Source organism: Ostrinia nubilalis, chromosome 30 (genome assembly GCF_963855985.1).
Source record: "Ostrinia nubilalis chromosome 30, ilOstNubi1.1, whole genome shotgun sequence".
Lineage (NCBI taxonomy): Eukaryota > Metazoa > Arthropoda > Insecta > Lepidoptera > Crambidae > Ostrinia > Ostrinia nubilalis.
The window spans coordinates 6,440,773-6,464,311 of NC_087117.1; the positions used below are offsets into that span (position 1 = coordinate 6,440,773).

The 23,539-nt window shown below is 40.7% G+C and overlaps 2 protein-coding genes across 3 annotated transcripts in view; one reads left to right on the forward strand and one right to left on the reverse strand.

Annotated features, from left to right (window-relative positions):
* Positions 1-7,380, forward strand: part of LOC135085975 (U4/U6 small nuclear ribonucleoprotein Prp3) — a 34,918-nt gene extending 27,538 nt beyond the window's left edge. The window contains exons 12-14 of the mRNA XM_063980759.1: positions 3,083-3,232; positions 4,642-4,774; positions 7,192-7,380. Coding sequence (XP_063836829.1) covers positions 3,083-3,232; positions 4,642-4,774; positions 7,192-7,302 — 394 coding nt within the window. The 3' untranslated portion in view covers positions 7,303-7,380. The remainder of the gene's footprint in view (positions 1-3,082; positions 3,233-4,641; positions 4,775-7,191) is intronic.
* A 1,800-nt stretch (positions 7,381-9,180) lies between these two features.
* Positions 9,181-22,705, reverse strand: LOC135086148 (zinc finger protein 892-like). 2 transcript variants are annotated; one of them, XM_063980951.1, is made up of 9 exons: positions 22,627-22,705; positions 22,179-22,303; positions 19,301-19,843; positions 16,343-16,492; positions 15,384-15,509; positions 13,185-13,310; positions 12,157-12,263; positions 11,460-11,558; positions 9,181-9,385 (listed from the first exon to the last, which is right to left on the reverse strand). In XM_063980951.1, exons 2-9 carry the CDS (start codon positions 22,299-22,301, stop codon positions 9,352-9,354), a joined length of 1,308 nt encoding a protein of 435 aa, XP_063837021.1. In that variant the 5' UTR covers positions 22,302-22,303; positions 22,627-22,705; the 3' UTR covers positions 9,181-9,351. The 2 variants fall into 2 exon arrangements, with proteins under 2 accessions (XP_063837021.1, XP_063837020.1); XM_063980950.1 differs by lacking the exon at positions 22,627-22,705 and having other exon boundaries at positions 22,179-22,474.
* Between the last annotated feature and the right edge of the window lie 834 nt (positions 22,706-23,539).

Sequence of the window (23,539 nt, forward strand, 5' to 3'; positions counted from 1 at the left end):
ATGCAATTCTCAGCTTAAGTTGAGAGGACTATACAGGATTACTATTCGACAAGGCCTCACATACGAGCGAACATTGACTCACGCACGCGTATTCTTGTGTATGATGGAAAAAAATAAAGAAAATGGTATATTTAACTGCCTAAATAATAATAAAAAAACAGAATGTACTTTTTTAAGTTGCCTGAAGACACTGAGAGGTAAATAAGTGGTTAATATTATTCATGAACGTACTAAGATTTTCTTCGCGAAGGTATTAAAAAAAATGTATGCTCAATGTCGTTAACAATATGGTGTAATTTAGCTTGTCTCAAGAGTCGAACACCATTTTGTTGACAAACGTCAGTGATCGGCACTGCGCCGAAGCCATAGGCACAAAATATAACAGAAGGTAAACTCATGTATGTACCTCGCTTTGCATACCTCTCTCGCTCGCACGCTCGGCCGTCACGCTAGGGTTGTCTTGTCATGTGTTGCGTTTATTTCGTTATGATAGAAAAATGTTACTCTTAATACTATGCAAGAAAGACAATAACAGATATCCACGTATACTTATTTATATTTAGTACGTTATTATAGTAATAGTTTGCAAACAAATACACGAGAAGGAAGTAGTATTTAGTTGAGTGGTTGACACTATTATCCAACTAATATTATAAATGCGAAAGTTTGGATGTCTGGATGTTTGTTGCTCTTTCACGCAAAAACTACTGAACGGATTTTGATGTAACTTTACAGTATTATTGTTTATAACCCTGAATAACATATAGGCTATAATTTATGACGATCTGTGACAAACTAAATTTCACGCGGGTGAAGCCGCGGGCAAAAGCTAGTTATCCAATAATTCCTAAAACCTCTCTAAAACAATTCGATATTCCTAATAATTGAGTTGGTGTTCAATTTCAATTGAAATTCAAATAAATAACTTACTTACCTCCCCGAATCAACTGGTAATTAAAAAAATGAAAATTCGGTATTTAATGATGAGTTTAAGCAACCAAATACCGAACAATTATAATACGACTTTTTCTGTTCACTCATTTTCGTCAATTTCGCAAAACAAAATAATATCACAGGCGGTTGACCGGCGCGTGACTCAAGCGAACCACAGCGAACGTGTGGCGAACGTCTGTCGCGCCACGTCGCGCTCGCATTCGTCCAAGACAGTCTTGCTAGAGCGGTGTCTATGTGTGCGTGGCTCGAGCGCGTTTAGTATGGAGTTTGTCTTCTGTTATATTTTGTGCCATAGGGCTGACTTCGGTAAAATGATGTGTGACGTGAGGTGCCAAACTGCGGAAAATGGCGGAGGAAATACATGAATAAGCATGAATTATTCATGCTTATTCATTTTGTGTTTCTATTATTACAAAGGCAGTTAAAATACTGCACAGTATTAATTACACCACCGTTTTCACATAAATTTACTGTCTTTACAATGCAAATGGGTGAAGAATACGCGTGCGTGAGTCAATGCTTGCTCTTGAGTGTCCTGTCGATTAAATATCCCTGTAGCTGCCGTCCCGCGTGTTTTGTTTTCGATTCAAACTCGCGGAGATGAACAGGCCTGGTTTGGGCTCGTTTGATGCCCTCACAAAATCCTTTTTGGAGCCTTTCATAAAAATAACTGTTATGAGTTATGAGTTACTTCAAGGAATGATCGGTTTTTAGTCCAGTCATTATAGTAAGTTCACCTCGGAATTCGAGATACCCAGCTGTAAGTCTGTACATACGTGTATATTGACACCCTAAAAGTTGTCTCAAAACCTACATATGGTAGGGTGTAAGCAACTATTAAATTTCAAGGTCAACGGTCACAAAAATCGGTTTTTTGCGCTTTTTTTAGAAATATCTCATTTCCTGTGGGTTTTTTGCTATTTGTATTTATTATCAATATTGTAGAATACTAAATTCTCTACAAATTTTGTTTAAAAACTTTTTTTATACGGTGAACCGTTTTCGAGATAGAGGGCGGAGAGCGCGCGGTCACTGCATCACTTCAGGTCTACTTAAGCGGTTTAGATTTTTCATACAAAAGGATTTTCCCGCTAATTCCTGTGGGAATTTCGGGAATTCCTTGTTGTAACTAAGCTTTGAGTTTACTAAGGTACCTACATGCCAAATTTCAAGCGTCTAACTTCCGTTAAGCGTTTAGATTTTTCATACAAAAGGATTTTCCCGCTAATTCCTGTTCCCGTGGGAATTCCTAAGTATACTATAACCTGCCCAGGTGTATGAAGAATAATTGTACCAAGTTTCGTTAAAATCCGTCGAGTAGTTTTTGTTTCTATAAGGAACATACAGACGGACAGAATTCTATACATGAAATATATTTTCAAAATAACTATCAGGGGGTGATTAGTGATCGATACTGATGCCAAAAATGCAATCAGTAAAATTTTTGTCTGTCTGTCTGTCCGTCTGTATGTTCCTTATAGAAACAAAAACTACTCGACGGATTTTAACGAAACTTGGTACAATTATTCTTCATACACCTGGGCAGGTTATAGTTTACTTAGGAATTCCCACGGGAACAGGAATTAGCGGGAAAATCCTTTTGTATGAAAAATCTAAACGCTTAACGGAAGTTAGACGCTTGAAATTTGGCATGTAGGTACCTTAGTAAACTTAAAGCTTATTTACAACAAGTAATTACCGAAATTCCCACAGGAATTAGCGGGAAAATCCTTTTGTATGAAAAACCTAAACCGCTTAAGTTGACCTGAAGTGATGCAGTGACCGCGCGCTCTCCGCCCTCTATCTCGAAAACGGTTCACCGTATAAAAAAATTTTTTAAACAAAATTTGTAGAGAATTTAGTATTCTACAATATTGATAATAAATACAAATAGCAAAAACCCCATAGGAAATGAGATATTTCCAAAAAAAGCGCAAAAAACCGATTTTTGTGACCTTTGACCTTAAAATTTAATAGTTGCTTACACCCTACCATATGTAGGTTTTGAGACAACTTTTAGGGTGTCAATATACAAGTATTTACAGACTTACAGCTGGGTATCTCTAATTCCGAGATTCTTACCTAATTTAAGCTTAAATGACTGGACTATTTATTCTCCCATTTTCAGGGTAAAAGACCTGTTCGAGTGCGCTTCAGCCAAGTTCAAAGTGGAAGTGAACGCACAGCAACTGCATATGACGGGATGCGTGATACTGCACCGCGGCTGCTGCGTGATTGTGGTGGAGGGAGGGCCGAAACAACAGGCCAAGTACAAGAGGTATGCCAAGTTAGAGGTAGGGGGAGAGAGTAGGTTAAATATATGGGAAGAATAGGCCAAGTGCACTAGAGGTAGGGTCCACTACAAGGAGAACAGGCCAAGTTCAGAGGGCAATAGGTCGAGTATAACAGGTGGGGAGGCCAAGTTCAGTGGGGGGAGGCCAAGTATACACCGTGGGGAGGCCAAGTATACACCGTGGGGCGAGGCCAAGTATACACCGTGGGGCGAGGCCAAGTATACACCGTGGGGAGGCCAAGTATACACCGTGGGGCGAGGCCAAGTATACACCGTGGGGCGAGGCCGAGTTAGTGTGAAGGCAATAGGCTTTGTGAAACAGACTTACCTAGTATTAGTTTAGTAGTAGCCATGAACTATAGGTAGTCATTAGAGCAACAGCTCAAGTTCAAAGTGGAGGTGAACGCACAGCAACTGCACATGGCGGGCCTAAACAGCAGGCCAAGTATAAGAGGTATGTACATAAGAGGTAGGCCAAGTACACAAGTGGTAGGCCAAGTCAGTAGGTGGCCAAGTACAAGAGTTGGCCAAGTATATGGGAGTAGGCAAAGTACATAATAGGTGGCCAAGTAAGAAGTAGATAGTAGGCCAAGTACACAAGTGGTAGGCCAAGTGCTTAATAGGTGGCCAAGTACATTAGGTAGGCCAAGACAAGTACACGAGAGGTAGGCCAAGTAACAGGTGGGGGGAGTAGGCCAGTTATCTCGCAGAAGGAAGCGGCGGAGAGGGAGCGAGAGGCTTCGGCTGACGCCCCTATGATCCGCCGCCGTCGTCCAGGGCGTCGCAGGAGGGTTTACAACCTCCACGCTCCTCCTTAGTCAAAGTCAAAATTTCTTTATTTGTTTAGACTAATAAATAGTTCTTACAAATCGTCATTTTGCTCTTAAGGAGCCTCTACATGTCTCATAATCTTTTTACCCTACCAGCGCTTCGAGACCAACATTTGGCAAGTGCTGAGAAGAAGCGCCGCAACAAACTCAGTCACCACTGTCTGCCGGTTTAAAAATATAAAAAAGTAGGAAGTTACAATACATTCAGAAGCAAGTTACTTACCACGCGCTCCCGTTGATAGAAGGAGTCTCGATATCTCGAGCCCTCCTTAGGAGTCTCGACCGCCGGGTATGGGGATGCCCATTCTGGGAGTGGGTAGTCAATGCGAAAAAACGCTCAACGGTTGGAATGTGCAGGTGTCAAAATGTCCATACGGACCGGCTGTTAATTATATTGCTGTCGCGCTCGCACACTCACTGCGGGCGCGCGTCGCACAGTCGCGACAGCAATATAATTACGCGCGAGCGATAAGGATGGGTAGCTTGGGGTCATTGGACAAAATTCTACGTGCTCACGGACCGGGCTTTAGCCTATTATACTTACCAGTTATTTATTTCCTTCAGACTGATGCTGCACCGCATCAAGTGGGAAGACGACCTAGTGAAGGACGCGGAAGGCAATGAAGTACCGAACTCCTGCCAGCTCGTGTGGGAGGGCGTCACCAAGCAACGCAGCTTCGGAGAGATCAAGTTCAAGGTAAAGTACACAAAAATGTAGGCCAAGTACATACTAAGAGGTAGGTCTACCTTGGTCAAGTACGCGGGGGAAAAGGCTCAATTACACAAAGAGGTGGGGAGTAGACCAAGTACTCAAGAGGTTGGCCAAGTATAGAAGAAGTAGGCTAAAACACCTCTCGTTCCCACCTCTGCAACTCCTGTGTAGCCAGTATCTAAAGTACGGCCAACGAGAAGCGATACCAAATGTAAACAAAACCGAATGTCATAGGTGAACCCGTCTGACATATTTTGACGGGAGAACGAGACATTACGACAAAAACACAAGATGGGAAGAGACAGAATAGATTGTCAACTCGATAGTCGTATCGACCTTTTTGTATCGCTGCTAGTTGGCCGTACTTTACAGCTTGACCGCCAATAACCCAACCAGTGAAGGTCAAGTTTGTCCCGGGAGAAAGTTAAACTGTCATTGGACTCGCAACGAAATTAATCAGAAGAACATAGGAGTTCGAAGTTAAAGCTCGAATTCCTTCCATTGCAAAGCGAATGACAGGTGACAAAGGAAGTGGTAGGCCAAGTACACTAGAGGTAGACCAAGTATACGACACTAGAGGTAGACCAAGTATACGAGGTAGGGAGTAGGTCAAGTAAGAGGTGAGAAGTGAGCCAAATATGAGAGCTAAGTACACAGAGTTAGGCCAAGTATACAAGGTGGGGAATGGGCCAAGTACGAGGAGAAGGTCAAGTCAAGTATACAAAAGGTACAAGGGAGGGTAACAGGCATATTTTGTTTTCATAGGGGGTCACTTAAAAATTAGGGATTGATGGTGAAAACGGGCATAAGTGAATGGGATAGGGAGGATCTTTTAAAAACTATGGAGCGAACACAATATTATAGCGAAACTAGTAAATACACCACTAAATTTTAATCACCGAAAAAAAAAATTCTGGGTAATGAGTTATTGATACTGATCCCATTTGTGCAAAAAAAAGAGTAAAATAAAGTGACTCAAAATATCCTCCTAAAATTGGTAATTTATTGACACACGCGTCGCTAGCACTATTTAAGTACGATAATGTAACACTTATTAGAATTAAAACTGGTCTAAGTTAGCTAAGTATGTAATAATAACACTGGAAGCGTGGTCGAGGCGTGAGCGAGACAGACAGATCGATGCAACGTGCGAGCGCGTACGACTACTCTAGCGAGCAGCGGAGTGACCCAGCTGTGACGCGTAAAATACGGACTAACGAAAATTTAATAAAAAAATTAACTTCATGAAAACCATTTCTTTTTCTTTTGCTTTCAATATTCCACACGTTTCTACATAACCTGTTAAAATTTTTTCGGTGATAAAAATTTAGTGGTGTATACTTTTGGCCTTGAAGATTATTCTATTCTATTCTGACAATTTTTTGTGTAGCAGTGGACGTCCTATGGCTGAGATGATGATGATGATAATTTTTATTATCTCCCTGGATCCTTCATTGAAGTACTATCCGTTCGCTTTAAGTTTGCCGCTGGCGATATGACGTCACTCGAAGGGAAGCATCTATAACTATAAAAAACTATATTTAAAATATTTTTTATTTATTACTAGCTTTCCGCCCGCGGCTTCGCCCGCGTGGAATTTTGTCTTTCACAGAAAAACAATATCGCGCGCGTATTTGCTCACCGTTTAGACCTACCCTGGACTACGACAAATATTTTAAAACCAAAATCAGCTCAATCGGCCCAGCCGTTCTCGAGTTTTAATCAGACTAACGAACATCAATTCATTTTTATTTATATAGATAGATAGATTATTGATAAAAATTGTGTATTTGCGTAAAATAAGACACATTAATTGCGTTTAATCGCTAACTAATTGCGTTTAATCGCGGTTGGGGGAGGGGACGCGCATTCCACGGACCGGCAAACTTAGCGCGAACGGGTGTATCTGTTACGGTCAAAGTGATAAATGTGAAAATTATGAATAATCGCCGGTTATTATGAATAATTACCGCATGATTTGGTAAATGTGATTAATATGAGGTCATTTATGTGTGTATAAAACCCCCGCCGCACCTTAACCTATTTTTCACTTTAAATCAAAACATTATGTTATAGGCATCATGGAAAAGTAATATTATGCAAGAAACATTCCAAACTCATTATGCCAAATTATATTAATATATGATATCAAAACGTTCAAAAGTTTGGCTGTACACGAGCACGTACAAAAGATGTTGTTCTCTTTTATGAAATTTGTTAGTACTAAGGTTGAATTATTAATAATCACTGTTAAATGTGATTAATTTATCACTTTTACCGCGACTGTCGGTAATTATTCATAATAACCGGTTAATATTAATAATTTTCAATTTATCACATTAACCGTAACATATCCAATAATATTCCCTTGCTAGTTTCTATAAATAAATCATTGTTTCCAGGTGTTGCCGACTGAGAAACAAGCTCGAGAGGCTTTGCAACAACACGGAGCGGAACATTACTGGGACTTGGCTTACAGTGGCGCGGTGTTAGCCGCGCCTTCATCGCCTTAACACGGAACTATAATAAACATTTGGAATAACGATACACGGAGTTATGATAAGAAAATAAAATCAGTGATACTGGAATAAGCGTTTTATTTAACCTTAATTAAAATGAAATAAATTTAAGCTAAAGCCTGGTCCGTGAGCACGTAGAATCCCGTCCAATGACCCCAAGCTACCCATCTCTATCGCTCGCGCGTAATTATGTTGCTGTCGCGCTCGCACACTCACTGTGGGCGCCCGTCGCACAGTCGCGACAGCAATATAATTACGCGCGAGCGATAAGGATGGGTAGCTTGGGGTCATTGGACGGGATTCTACGTGCTCACGGACCAGGCTTTTATATTATTCTGTGCTTAAAGGAAATTATTCTGAAACGTCAAGTGGCAATAACCGGAACTAATAATCCAATATTGATAGTAGCGCCCCCTATAAGTGTCATAACTTTAGGGTTGTCCAACGAGGCAAAAATCGGAACTATAGTTCCAAAATACTGAACTGTCCTATGCATGACATTGACAGTGGGGCGCCACCGTCAATACCGGATCGCTGGTTCCGATTTTTGCCATGTTGGAAACCATATAGTTGAACGATGGTAGCGCCCCCCTGTCATTAAGTTTGGTGGGACAGTTCAGCGTGGGTCATCTATACAGGGTGGAAACGATAAGTGATCTCACTCGATTATTTCTAAACTATACAAGATATTGAAAAACTGGTTACTGATCCGGAAAGTGCTTCACAAGCTCTTTCAAACGGTACCAAAAATAGGTTACAGAATAAACTGGAACTATCTGAAAATTCAATGTTTCCAGCTTCCATACTAAATGTATGCCAACCACACAATATTAGAAGTGTAATTTATTTTTTGTTAAATAATCAACTTAAAAAGTCGGTTAAATAAACTCGCAACTTGCATGTTATTTAAAATTATTTGTGGAAAACATTAGTTTTAGGCTTTACATGCTATAATATTATCAAGAGATTAGTGCCATGACTGTGATAGTACTAAATGTATGGAAGAGGGAAACATTGAATTTTTGGATAGATTCAATTTATTCTGTAAGCTATTGTTGATACCGTTGGATAGAGCTCGTGAAGCACTTTTAGGATCAGTAACTAGTTTTGTGATATCTTGAGTAGTTTTTAATATTATGTAACTTTACCAAATGTATGGAAGCTGGAAACATGGAATTTTCGGATAGTTTCAGTTTATTCTGTAACCTATTATTAGTACAGTTTGAAAGAGCTTATCAAGCACTTTCAGGATCAGTAATCAGTTTTTCGATATCTTGTATAGTTTAGAAATAATAGAGTGAGATCACTTATCGTTTCCACCCTGTATAGTTCCAAAATACTGGACTGTCCTGTCGATGACATTGACAGTGGGGCGCCACCGTCTATACCGGATCGCTGGTTCAGATTTTTGCCATGTTGGAAACCATATAGTTGAACGATGGTAGCGCCCCCCTGTCATTGAGTTTGGTGGGACAGTTCAGCGTGGGTCATCTATAGTAGCGCCCTCCTGTCAATGTCAGCTACGACAGTACATTGTTGGACATCTATACTGGGACTTGGCTTACAGTGGCGCGGTGTTAGCTGCGCCATCATCGCCTTAACACGGAATAAGATACATACGGAGTTACTGTAATCTACACTAATATTATAAAGAGGAAAACTTTGTTTGTTTGGTTGTAATGAATAGGCTCAAAAACTACTGGACCGTTTTTAAAAATTCTTTCACCATTCGAAAGCTACATTATCCACGAGTAGGTAACATAGGCAAAATTTTATTGTGGAAAAAAATAGGGTTCCGTAAAATATGTAGATAATGTAGCCCACGCGCGCGAAGCCGCGGGCGGAAAGCTAGTAAGAAAATAAAATCAGTGATACTGGAATAGGTGTTTTATTGATCATGGATTTTTATTTTTTTCCTAAAGGTATCAGTTACACAATATGCTCATTGCTCATTACTAGCACGATGCACGATATTTATTTATTGGGCTACCAACATGAGATACAGTATTAAACACAACAAAAAAAAATCTCTACATTTAATAATCACGATGTCCCGCCGCTTTGCTGGTCCGTGCTCCTGAAAATAAAACGATATTTTTATTGTGTAAAATCGAATTTTGCAAAATCGTGTAAAAACTCCCTAAAAAAAGTGAGCACCTACGTTCTAAAACGAACCCCCATGCAAAATTTAAGACTCCTAGCACTTATAGTACTGTGACGGGTCTGGTGTTAGTATAATATGTATGTATTTACAAAAAAAAAGTATTTCAGTATGTTTATATCCGTTGTCTAGTACCCATAGTACAAGTTATGCTTAATTTGGGACTAGAAGCGTAGTGAAAAATGTCCAAGGATATTTATATTTAGTTTCTGAGATTTTATGAGTCAGTCAGTGACCTTTCGCGTTTATACAGGGTGGCCAAAACAGTGAGGTCTAAAAGAAAAATTTAGATTCTTTACATCAAGGTGTACCTAAATCACCCCCATGTATATAATACGATTGTGCTTAGTTTAGGAGATAAAGTTAATTTTGTGATATTTTAAAATTTTATGACCTAGTAGGCTTTAAACATTTTCATCTTTTTTTTGGGTTGACTTTTTTCGGATTTCTTTTTTTCGACAGATTTGTTATTAATTGCAGATGTTTGAAAAAAATAATCACCTTCCTATCTTTGATTCAAGATACAAAAGTTTTGCTAGAAACATTAAAATTATGCTTTTATCAGAATACTATCAAATTTTCAACTTATAAGTTTAAGTAAAAAAAAGAACTTCCATAGGTCCAAAACCATTTTAAAAACTGTGCCGTTTCCTGAACATTCATAATAATACAAAAAACATGTACTTAATGGGCCACTATTTCCTGTAATCGGTCCACTAAAGTGGTAAGTCGGAGATTCCGTTACATGTTTTTGACTTTCTTAGAGTGAATTAATATTGGGAATCCTCTAAGTTTACATTACGTAGAACAGATTTAGAGCAGTAACTGGACAGAACATGTTTTTATTCTCAACGAGGAAGCTCTTGCCCTTCATCACACCCGACGGAAACTGATGATTAGGCTGAAGGTGGAAGGGAACTTCAACTACAGAGGAACTATAGCTTCCTTCCTCCAAATGCCGGAATACAGTAATGCTATTAACATTATTGTTATAGTGACAGACTTAGGAAAATAGAGTTGCTAGCCAGGCAGACTTAGATCAAACCCTACCGCCAACCAAACCGAGCAGAAAATTTCACCTCCACTGGGAATCAAACCCGGGACCTCTGAAACTTACCTCTTACCACTTGAAGACAGAGGCAGTTGTTACATTTTACTGTTACCCTTGAAATACCTACTAAAGTGAGAAGAAGAAGGAGGGATATTTGGTTTATGTTCATTAAAACTTACTTAAAATAACAATGTGTTCCAGAATTTGGAGGTATGAAGCCATAGTTCCTCTGTAGTTGAAGTTCCCTTCCACCTTCAGCCTAATCATCAGTTTCCACCAGGTGTGATGAAGGGCAAGAACTTCCTTATTGAGAATAAAAACATATTCTGTCCAGTTACTGCTCTAAATCTGTTCTACGTAATGTAAACTTAGAGTATTCCCAATATTAATTCACTCTAAAAAAGTCAAAAACATGTAACGGAATCTCCGACTTACCACTTTAGTGGACCGTATACAGGAAATAGTGGCCCATTAAGTACATGTTTTTTTGTATTATTATGAATGTTCAGGAGACGGCGCAGTTTTTAAAATGGTTTTGGACCTATGGAAGGTCTTTTTTTTACTTAAACTTTTAAGTTGAAAATTTGATAGTGTTCTGATAAAAGCATAATTTTAATGTTTCTAGCAAAACTTTTGTATCTTGAATCAAAGATAGGAAGGTGATTATTTTTTTCAAACATCTGAAATTAATATCAAATCTATCGAAAAAAGGAAATCCGAAAAAAGTCAACCCAAAAAAAAGATAAAAATATTTAAAACCTACTAGGTCACAAAATTTTAAAATATCACAAAATTAACTCTATCTCCTAAACTAAGCACAATCGTATTACATACATGGGGGTGATTTAGGTACACCTTGATGTAAGGAATCTAAATTTTTCTTTTAGACCTCACTGTTTTGGCCACCCTGTAGATATAGATGAAAGGAATGTAACTCACAGTCTGCGAGCTTTGTCCTGCCGGATACGCGGGTGTTGCTCTCTAGGAATGCCGTGGACCTTCACGATGTGGTTCTTCGTCGAACTGACGCTTTTGAACCTGAAATAGATACATAAATGACTACATAGTATAAAACAAAGTCGCTTTCCGCTGTCTGTCCCTATGTATGCTTAGATCTTTAGAACTAGGCAACGGATTTTTATGCGGTTTTTTTTAATAGTAGAGTGACTCAAGAGGAAGGTTTATAGACATAAAACATTCATATTATAGAAGAGAAAAGCCGGGAAATTCCATTGCAACCGTACGAAGCTGGGGCGGGCTACTAGTAAATAAACAAACTCGTCGGCCGTTTGGTGTAGTGGTTCGGAACGGACTGCTATGCCGAGAGGTCCCGGGATCGATTCCCGGCCGGGCAGAAATTGAAATGATTAATTTTAATCCGTTGTCTAGTTCCCATAGTACAAGCTTTGTTTAGTTAGTTATTCAGGAGGTAACAAAACTTCGAAGACAACAAATCACTGAATGCGATCCTATCGAGTAATCGTTCTATCGAAAAGACCCTTGTGAATACGGATTTAGAACTGTTTTTCAATGGACGACTTCTGAACGTCAGCGAGACCTTGACTGTCAAAATATGTACGTGAATTAGGCCACAGGGATATTTATTTTATTCTTTTTTATTTATAAATAAACTCACTTGCTCGGGCACAGGTAGCAGTAGTAGGTGTAGCTCATGAGATGAACTTTGTTTCTGTGGCTGGCCAGCTCCGAGCGGCTCTTGAACAGCGCGGCGCAGCGGTCGCACTGGGAACGACAATATACAATTTAAGCCTGTTTTGAAAAGAAAACGTATCAAAATCGATCCATATTTGGACACATGTCTATTCCCGTTGCTCTCCACCATTTTTCTCAAACGACAAACATTATTGGTTTCGATCAGGGATGTTATGAATATCCGTAACCGTAACCGATACAAAAGTTTCGGATAGTTTCGGGTGTAGGCAGTTTAAATTGTTTTTTTTTTTTTGTATAGCATTATATTATGTAAAGGCATAACAGCCTGATTTACCTTTATAATGCCATCAGGTATCAATTTTTATTTTTTTATTCGATGTAAAGTGTGCGGCCATGGATGAACCAAATTGCATTCTAAAGCACAGATATCCGTAACAGTAACCGAAACCGGTATAATATTATTCCTATATCCGTAACCATATCCATAACCGAAACTACATAATCCATAACATCCCTAGTTTCGATATCCACCTTTAGGGACAAACTCAATTATTCTTCCCAGTGTCCAATACCATTATGAACAATCGGTAAGATTTCTGTGTCAACTTCGGCCGCGTGAAATTTTTGTCTGTCAGAGAAAAACTTTTGGATTGGCCACACTCTCCGAAGGGATCCCGATCACATCCCCAAGCAGGCTCTGGATTGGAACCCCCAAGGAAAACGCAAACGTGGTCGCCCCAAGCAAACTTGGCGGCGCACTGTGACAGACGAGGCAAAGAAGATCGGCAAGACTTGGAGCGAGATCAAACGCGAAGCTCAAGACCGAACGCGATGGAGGACTGTTGTGGACGCCCTCTGCCCCATCTAGGGGACATAGGACCATAAGTCAAGTAAGTCACAGAAAAACTTTATCGCGCGCTTTCTGTTTCAAAAAGTAGGGATGTCAGCTAGCTATTTTAAAATTCAAAATGTTATAGACTACAATCTTACCTGCACATTCCGAACGCCGAAATGCGTCCTCATGTGTTGTTTAAGCCGCTCTCTTTCAAGGAAGGCTTTGGAGCACTCGTTACACACGAACGGCAGCTCTCCTGTGTGAACGGAGCGCATATGAAGCTGTGGATAAAAAAATAGTTTAAAAAACTAATAACACGCTTTTAATTACTCACTAAAAGGCCAAAAATCCCATCATCAGACCACCTCGATGGTACCATAATATTGTATTGTCATATAATTTCCAACTTTCATGATGATACAAGAATTAGAAATGCGTGTAATTCAGATTCTTAGATTCCATTACATAGTTTGTTACATACACGACGACTTAAGACTTAAGAATATAAGTCGTCATCAGCTGGTCATTCACGCCCGTATTTCAAACATTACTATGAGGTCTCACGAGGAGTATGAGGTACTTGAGGACTGTCGGAGGCAGTTAGGGACCATCTGAGATAGTTGGGAACTATCAGAGACAGTTGGGGACTACCAGAGGCAGTCGGGAACTATCAGAGACAGTTGGGGACTACCAGAGGCAGTCGGGAACTATCAGAGACAGTTGGGGACTACCAGAGGCAGTCGGGAACTATCAGAGACAGTTGGGGACTACCAGAGGCAGTCGGGAACTATCAGAGACAGTTGGGGACTACCGGAGACAGTCAGGAACTTTCGGAGATAGATAGAAGACTGCCGGAGGTAGATAGACTGTCGGAGGTAGTTATGGTCTGTCAGAAGTACTAGATGGGGACTGTCGGAGGTATTTGGGTACTATCAGAGGCAGACGGGTACTATCGAAGGCAGCCGGAGGTAGTTGGGGACTTCCAGAGGCAGTCGGGGACTATCGAAGGCAGCCGGATGTAGTTGGGGACTTCCAGAGGCAGTCGGGGACTATCGAAGGCAGCCGGATGTAGTTGGGGACTTCCAGAGGCAGTCGGGGACTATCGAAGGCAGCCGGATGTAGTTGGGGACTTCCAGAGGCAGTCGGGGACTATCGAAAGCAGCCGGATGTAGTTGGGGACTTCCAGAGGCAGTCGGGGACTATCGAAGGCAGCCGGATGTAGTTGGGGACTTCCAGAGGCAGTCGGGGACTATCGAAGGCAGCCGGATGTAGTTGGGGACTTCCAGAGGCAGTCGGGGACTATCGAAGGCAGCCGGATGTAGTTGGGGACTTCCAGAGGCAGTCGGGGACTACCGAAAGCAGCCGGATGTAGTTGGGGACTTCCAGAGGCAGTCGGGGACTATCGAATGCAGCAGGATGTAGTTGGGGACTTCCAGAGGCAGTCGGGGACTACCGGAGGCAATCGGGAACTACCGAAGGCAGTAAGGAACTGTCGGAAGTAGATAGATTGTCGGAGGTATTCGGGGACTATCAGAGGCAGTCGGGGACTACCGGATGCAGTCGGGAACTATCGAAGGCAGCCGGGAACTACCGGAGGCAGTCGGAAACTGTCGGACGTAGATAGACTGTCGGAGGTATTTGGGGACTATCAGCGGCAGTCGGGGACTACCGGAGGCAGTCGGGGACTACCGAAAGCAGACGGATGTAGTTGGGGACTTCCAGAGGCAGTCGGGGACTATCGAAGGCAGCAGGATGTAGTTGGGGACTTCCAGAGGCAGTCGGGGACTACCGGAGGCAGCCGGATGTAGTTGGGGACTTCCAGAGGCAGTCGGGGACTACCGAAAGCAGCCGGATGTAGTTGGGGACTTCCAGAGGCAGTCGGGGACTATCGAATGCAGCAGGATGTAGTTGGGGACTTCCAGAGGCAGTCGGGGACTACCGGAGGCAATCGGGTACTACCGGAGAGTCTGGAACTGTTGGAGGTAGATAGAGCCTGTGCTGCTCCGACATCTCAGGCACTGACTCAATTAAGCACTAGGTCTATAGTTATTCTTGTTACCTGCAGGCGCCTATTGTCCACAGCGCGGAAGGGACACTCGGGGCAGGCCTTCCGTCTAACGGCGCCATGCATCCGCTGCTGATGGTACTTCGGGACTGTCGGAGGTAGTTGGGGAGTGTCGGTAGTATTAGTGGACTATCGGGGGTATTCAGGGGACTACCGGGGGTATTCGGGGTCTGCCGGGGGTATTCGAGGGACTATCGGGGGTATTCGGGGACTATCGGGGGTATTCGGGGACTATCTGGGGTATTCAGGGACTGTTTGAGGCAGTTGGTGACTAACAGAGCAATGTTACCTGCAAACGCCTATTGTCCACAGCGCGGAAGGGACACTCGGGACAAACTTTCCGTCTTTCGGCGCCATGCATGCGTTGCTGGTGGTACTTCAGGACGCTTCCAGTGAAGAACTTCTTGTCGCATTGCTGGAATAATTCACTGGTCATTAGTATCGTTGGTAGGGAAAAAAAGAATGAGACATGTATAGGCTCCTTAAGAGCATTTGACGATTTTAACTACTAATTTAATTAGTCTAAACAAATAAAGATAATTTTGATTTTGATTAGGGCATACCAATTTTAAGTCATTCCTGAACTTTAAACTAACATATGTAAAACATTTAGCCTAGGCGCGGACCACCGTCTTTTAGTTGGCCGATAGTTGGGCCCGATTCTAATTTGTATGAAGAATTGGCCGATACCAAATCGGTGTAATATGCGCACTTTCATACATGTCTATACTGATTAACTAAAAGTCTGGTCTGTGGCTAGGCTTAGCTATTAGACCTTCCGAATCGAATCGAATTCGATTGGTATTCGATCAATACAATACAAACATAATTAATAGTTTTGGATAAATAAATTGGTCGAAATATGACAATGATTGTTGAAGTCGGAATTAATTTTTTCATCATCATCATCTCAGCCATAGGACAACAAGGAGCAGGCCGCTACCAACCGGGCAACATGGAAAGCATGGGGGGAGGCCTATGTTCAGCAGTGGACGTCCTATGGCTGAGATGATGATGAATCTTTTTTTAGCAAAGAATAAAAGCAATTTGTTAACCACTCGTGGTAAGCTAAATATGCTTGTGTTAAGAGTGGGTTGACCACAATAGTCAAGCGACGGCGGGGATCGAACCCGCGTCCTTCGGATCATTTGGCTATCGTGACTATAGTTTTGTAAATAACATTCTGTCCAATATACTTTTTTATGTAATAAATAAAATTTTAAAGCCTAAATTAGTCTTCATACTCACATCACACGGGTACTCCGGTTCGAAGTGAGTCCTCGCATGGTTGACGAAGAACTTTTTATACTTGATGACCGTCCCACATAGGTTACACTCCACTGGCCCCTCGCTTGCTATCGGCTGGACTGCTAACGCCATGTATTTTTCTATTACTTCCTGTAAAAGTATTTTTTTCTCGTCCTTTTGTCTGTGCAGATTTTGAAGTAAATTCCCATTCGCATTTCGACCCAATGGGAACGTTTTCTAATTCGTGGGACCAAATGCAAATGGGACGAAAAACGAATGGGATCTAAAGCGAATGGGAAGGAATGCGAATGAAACCGAATGTGAATTGGGCCCAGATCATCAGATGCGAATGGGACTGAATGCTAATTGGACTGAATGCTAATGGGAGCGAAAGCGAATGGAACTGAATGCTAATGGGACCGAATGCGAATGGGACTGAAAGTTAATGGGACCGAATGCCAATGGGAAGGAATGCGAATGAGACCGAATGCGAATGGGACTGAATGCTTATGGGACCGAATACGAATGGGACCAAACGCGAATGGAGCGGAATGTGAATGGAACTGAATGCTAATGGGACCGAATGCGAATGGGACTGAACAAAATATTGTTTATTGGTAAAAATAAATTTTGACCCAGATATGAGCAACCGATACCCGGGAGCGGGTCGCAGGTAACCGCCCAGTAGGTCAATAATTACTTGAGTGTTAACGTCAAATTGGTAATGCGAATAGGACACGAATGGGACTAAATGCGAATGGGATTGTTTTTTAATTCGTGACGAAATGCGAATAGTACAGTCTGCGTCAAACCCATCTATGCAATAGCAATTTATCTTTCTACATTTTATTACTTTAATAAAGCTAAGAAATACAAATTATATCAAATACTTTAATTAGTAGTTAGGCCCTTTCCAGGGCACATACACGTCCCAAATATAGCTTGCCCTGCCACCACTTCGGGACAACATATGGGCTGGTGCTGAGAAGAAGTGGCGGAAGAAACTCAGTCACTTTTGTCAGTCGGCCGTTTGGTGTAGTGGTTCGAAACGGACTACTATTCTGGAGGTTGCGGGTTCGATTCCCGCACAGTACAAACATTTGTGTGCATGAATATATTTGTTTGTATTGGACTGGGTGTTTTCTACGTATAATATGTATTGTATTTACAAAAAAAAGTATTTAAGTGTGTTTATAATAATGTTTTTATAATAACGTCTTCAAACCGAATCCACCGACTAACTACTCCAGGAGCGAAACTGAGATAGACACGTACCTCGAGTCTTGCAACCAGCTCTCCCTGCCAATTCGACATGTGTCGCCGAGAGAAATACAGCACATAATTAAAGACCTAAAGCCAAACAAAGCGCCAGGTTATGACCTCATCACTGGCAGGGTATTGAGGGAGCTACCTAGAAGGGCAATCATGCTAATAACATATATATTCAACGCCATCTTGAGAACTGGACTCTACCCGGGCCAATGGAAGATTGCTCAAATTATCATGATTCTCAAACCCGGTAAGCCCCCAAACGCTACATCTTCCTACAGACCTATTAGTCTTCTACCGCTGATGTCGAAGGTATTCGAAAAAATTCTGTTGAAACGAATGAAGCCCCACATCGGTGATCTGATACCTGAACACCAATTTGGTTTCCGGGAAAGACACTCCACTACTGAACAGGTCCACAGAACCATAAACATCATCTCAGAAGCACTAGAAAAGAAACGATACTGCTCAGCTGCGTTCTTGGACATAAGTCAAGCTTTCGACAAGGTCTGGCATAAAGGGCTCTTGTACAAACTGAAACAGAACCTCCCATGCCCGTTCTACGAAATACTTGGGTCGTATTTGGGAGACAGATGCTTCGAAGTCAGATCTGGAGACTCTTGTTCTGGCCTATGCAACATAGCGTCCGGTATACCCCAGGGTAGTGTCTTGGGGCCCGTGCTGTACCTATTGTTTACCGCAGACCTGCCAACAACTACAAATACATTCACAGGCACCTTTGCTGACGACACGGTAACAATGGCAACACACGACGATCCAGTCACGGCCTCACTCTATCTCCAGGAAAGCCTGACGGAAATGGAGAAATGGTACCATTCATGGCGTATTAAAGCGAACGGAGAAAAATCTGTGCATGTAACCTTCACTCTCAGAAGAAACTCCTGCCCACCGGTCAAACTTAATGGTATCCAAATACCTCAGGCTGAGGACGTTAGGTATCTGGGCTTGCACCTGGACCGCAGGCTAACCTGGAGAAAGCATATATGGACAAAGAGGAAGCACCTAGATGCCAAACTAAGAAACATGATGTGGCTTGTCGGAGGCCAGTCACAGCTGAACACCAGTAGCAAAATGATGGTCTACAAAACCATCCTTAAACCTATCTGGACCTACGGGATACAGCTGTGGGGAACAGCTGCCAACTCCAATCTCGACATAATCGAGCGCTTTCAGACAAAAGCCATACGTTTGATTTACCAAATCCCATGGTATATCAGCAACAAGCTCATCTATCAGGACTTGCCATAGCCCACAGTCAGAGAGGAAATAAAGAGCCACACACTCCGCTACAAGGATAGACTTTCAAATCATCCAAACTCTTCAGTACAACAACTCATGACCATTGAAGGCTTCCTATTCAGCAGACTGCAAAGAGCTAGTGTCAGGGGTCTCCTTAGTAGATTCCAGGACAGTTGAGAAACCATGACCACTGAGGGCAACTGAGTCACTGGACTCCACCCTACCCATGACAAAGAACAGTGCAAACGGACACAGGAGTGGATTATTGTAGTTCCCTACAGATTGCCGCTGGGACCACGGATATAAGAGAAAAAAAAAAAAAAAAAAGTGTTTATATCCGTTGTTTAGTACCCATAGTACAAGCTTTGCTTAGTTTGGGACTAGAAGTGCAGTGTAAAATGTCCAAGGATGTCCAAGTTATAAACATACCTTTGGTCTCCTAGGCCTCGGCCTAACTTCAGTATCCTTTGATTCGCTTGATACGTTGCAATTTGCATCATCAGAAGATTCATAGTACGTTAATTCTGACTCAGTAATATCTACGGATGTAGGTATGTAATCATTGTTCACTTCTTCGTTTAGCTTCTGAACCAGCTTCGTATTTTGTGGTATATCGCTGAGTTTTAGCCGTTTTCGCTTTGACGTTCGTGATTTAATTTTTGTTGAGCGTGACAATTCTTTAGTATTCTCATTTTTAATGTTACTTTTGATATCGTGATTCCAACTAAGCACATCGAACGACTGATTTGTTTTTGAATCGTCAAATAATTTAGATTTCTTCTGTGTAGAGTTTGATGTAAATTGATCATGCTCTTCTTCTAATTGAACGTCTGAATCTGTGATACTTTCACCGACTAGTTTTCTTAGTTCTGCGTCTGTTTTTTTACTTTTATTGCGTAGTTTTAACGATTGATTCACCAAAATTGTGCAGAACTTACATATTTTTTGGGTAAGACCATCGTCTGGACGAATCTGAAAGAAAAAACAAATAATGCTGTTACCTGTTTCATGTAAGTAATCTAAATATACAACGTGTCCCAAAATTCAAGGATAAGCCGGCGCCGCAGGGTGGACATAGTCATGACTGCTTTAGGAAAAATAAGAAAAAAAATCTATCTCAATTATTTTTTAAGTTACACAATAAATTATGAAATTCGTCGAAAATTGACACCCCTTATGATATTTTACATTACCACGACTACAATTTTTCAAATACTTCAGTTTTTTTGTTTGTATCGGCAACTTAAGTAGTGCTGCTGTCCACCCCAATTCTTAAAACCCTCAGAATCCTTGCAGTTTTTACACAAAAGTTAATCAAAATATGATATTTCCTTAAAATTTTGAACGATTTTTACTTACACTCCACTTTGACTCGTTGTTTTGTAAAAAAAACAGTATGAACACTACTGCGGCAAGTTTTTTATAAAGTTGACGCAACTATCCAAGATTCCGAAATGGTATAATACTCTATGAAAACTAGTGGCAAAAAAGATATGCGTACCATTTTTACAAACATTTCGCTTGTAAGTTAGTATGAGATAAATCTTGCAACTGAATTTAAAACCAGTTCTCCTTAACCAATTGAGCTGAAATTTGGTATACTTGTGTAAGTACGATGACAATGCAATATTATGGTACCACTGAGCTGGATGGAGTATGGAGGTGGCCATAGGAACTCTTAACGAAACGGCGGAATTACATCTAGTTTGGGTTCGTTGGACTTGTCTTTTCGAGCACTTTAGTGCTAGACGATGTTCAGGGTCCTGATGATGAAGTCAAGAGGTGGCAGGAGCTGGCCATAGGAACTCCTAAACGAAACGGCGGAAGCTTATCGAGTTTGGGTTCGTTGGATTTGTCTTTTCGAGCACTTTAGTGCTAGATGATGTCCAGGGTCGTGATGATGAAGTCAATTATAATTTTCAAACGAAGTCAAGCTTGTTTTTAAATAAGTTTTTTTTATTACAACTTTATTTTAAGCTTTTTAGCTGTTTCTCAATCTCATGGCCTAAGTGCTCGGGAAGACAAATCCAACGAACCCAAACTCAAAAAGCTTCCGCCGTTTCGTTTAGGAGTTCCTATGGCCAGCTCCTGCCACCTCTTGACTTCATCATCAGGACCCTGAACATCATCTAGCACTAAAGTGCTCGAAAAGACAAGTCCAACGAACCCAAACTAGATGTAATTCCGCCGTTTCATTAAGAGTTCTTATGGCCACCTTCATACTCCATCCAGCTCAATGGTACCATAATATTGCATTGTCATCGTACTTACACAAGTATACCAAATTTCAGCTCAATTGGTTAAGGAGAACTGGTTTTAAATTCAGTTGCAAGATTTATCCCATACAAACTAACAAGCGAAGTGCTTGTAAAAATGGTACGCATATCTTTTTTGCCACTAGTTTTCTTAGTGTATTATACCATTTCGGAATCTTGGATAGTTGCGTCAACTTTATAAAAAACTTGCCGCAGTAGTGTTCATACTGTTTTTTTACAAAACGACGAGTCAAAGTGGAGTGTAAGTAAAAATCGTTCAAAATTTTAAGGAAATATCATATTTTGATTAACTTTTGTGTAAAAACTGCAAGGATTCTGAGGGTTTTAATAATTGGGGTGGACAGCAGCACTACTTAAGTTGCCGATACAAACAAAAAAACTGAAGTATTTGAAAAATTTTAGTTGTGGTAATGTAAAATATCATAAGGGGTGTCAATTTTCGACGAATTTCATAATTTATTGTGTAACTTAAAAAATAATTGAGATAGATTTTTTTTCTTATTTTTCCTGAAGCAGTCATGTCTAGGTCCACCCTGCGGCGCCGGCTTATCCTTGAATTTTGGGACACGTTGTATACAGGGTGTTAGGTAAATGGGTATATGAGCCGACACTAGCCCATGTTAACATGGGCATATAAGAGTAGGCGCACACCGTTGATTTTTCGTCGGCCGATAGTTTAGTCGGGCAGTTGATCAGTATGGGCATGCATGGGAGTGCGCACACTACGCCGATTCGATTTGGGCGATTCTTCATACAATTTAAAATCGGGCACAACCATCGGCCAACTAAAAATCAACAGTGTGCGCCTACTCTAAATGGTATCATTTTAATTTTTTTAATTTTCATACAAAATAAATTTTATTAAATCTGGCCCATTCCCATTATACTGTTGAATTGGGGCTCTTTATTTATTTATACTTAAATGCAAAAAATTTTACATTATGCGAACTTAACGCCCTAACTAAGGCATTATGGTCCTTATTCGCTAGTGAATAAAGATCATTTTGAATTTGTATAATAGAAAAGTTTACCTTTACTCCAGTTGCTAAATACAGTAAGTTGGACCGAAGTTCTGAAGGTTCTTCGACAAATATCCACCTCAAGTCCTTAGATGATAAGCAGAGGCGACAGCAAGTCGATAATATGTCGGACATCGCTAAAGTGCAAATCGGAAATAATAATAACTACTAATATACAACACCACACAGCACGTAACAATGTGCACATTAACATACAAGCAAACAACAACACCAACATTAATGTATTTATTTTTAGTTAAATCCAGAGCAGAGAAAAGCAATGATGAGAAAAGTAAATAAAGGAAAAATTGTATTTACGAAGCTCGTTCTTTTAAATAAACATTGACATTTCATAACTTTCATTTATAAAATCTTTAAATAAATAAAATATTCTTTGGAATTATAGCTACTTGATAATTAACAATATTTCTTGAACTTTTATAAAAATAGAAACAAATACCCGATTTTCCATATTAAATAAAAAACAAATAAGCCTTCCACTGTCTTCGAGAACTGAATGAATTATATTTTTGACAGTTCATTGTTGCCAGTAAATACTTTTAATTACCACTTTGAATCATATTTTTTCACACTTAATTTTTCTGCCCCTATAAACAAGTGGCAAAATGTGAAAGATGTAATGTCGAAAGATGGTCGAAAGGCCTTTTTTTGTATGGAGTTTCAACGGATTTGACTTTTGATTCGATCAAAAAGTCCCATTTGTCTATCTTCCACTGACTGAACCCCTCGCGATTTACTTTCCTCAGATATGTTTGTTGCCGTTTTTGCTTGTGTACAGAACGTTTGTAATAGATTGTAAATGTAAATAAGTTTGTTTTGTATTCGTTTCGTAGCTTGTAATAGACCCTGCAATGTATAAAGAAATAGCGTTAGAAACAGTCCACTTGAAGATAGCTACGAAGTAACAACTAAGAAACAAGAAGTCCCTAGAAGCCAACAGCAGCCAGTACAAGCCCAGTCAAGAAATAAGGGGTTGTTATTTCACTACACCCCCTCCCCGCTACCCCGCTACGTGAACACCGGCGAGAGAGAGACAGCGATATCTCTGCATCGGGCGCTTCTTCTTCGAGCCTTCAACAACTCCCAGGCGCAACTCCAGTAACCCGTGGGGCGTACCCCACAGCTTGCTCCTATAAATATTGCCATTCGTTTCCATGTTATTTATGTAATAAGCCTACAACAAGATAATTTTATAACTTAACTAACAAATCATAATATATTTATGATTTGAAGATATAATTCGATTGTTTATTTTAAGCATAAAATCAGTCACTAGAAGCGTTCTTGCTTGCAAGTTTCAATGGGTCACTTCTACTTCTACATAATTTTATTTAACATTCATAATGCATTTA

Bases quoted from the DNA above. Each gene is read 5' to 3' on its own strand.
- LOC135086148 (XM_063980951.1), bottom strand. From the start codon at position 22,301: ATGTCCGACATATTATCGACTTGCTGTCGCCTCTGCTTATCATCTAAG. The intron at 19,844-22,178 runs GTAAACTTTTCT...TTTTTCTTTCAG, and splicing joins ATTTAGCAACTGGAGTAAAG to ATTCGTCCAGACGATGGTCT. The intron at 12,264-13,184 runs GTAAGATTGTAG...TGTCGTTCCCAG, and splicing joins TCGGCGTTCGGAATGTGCAG to TGCGACCGCTGCGCCGCGCT.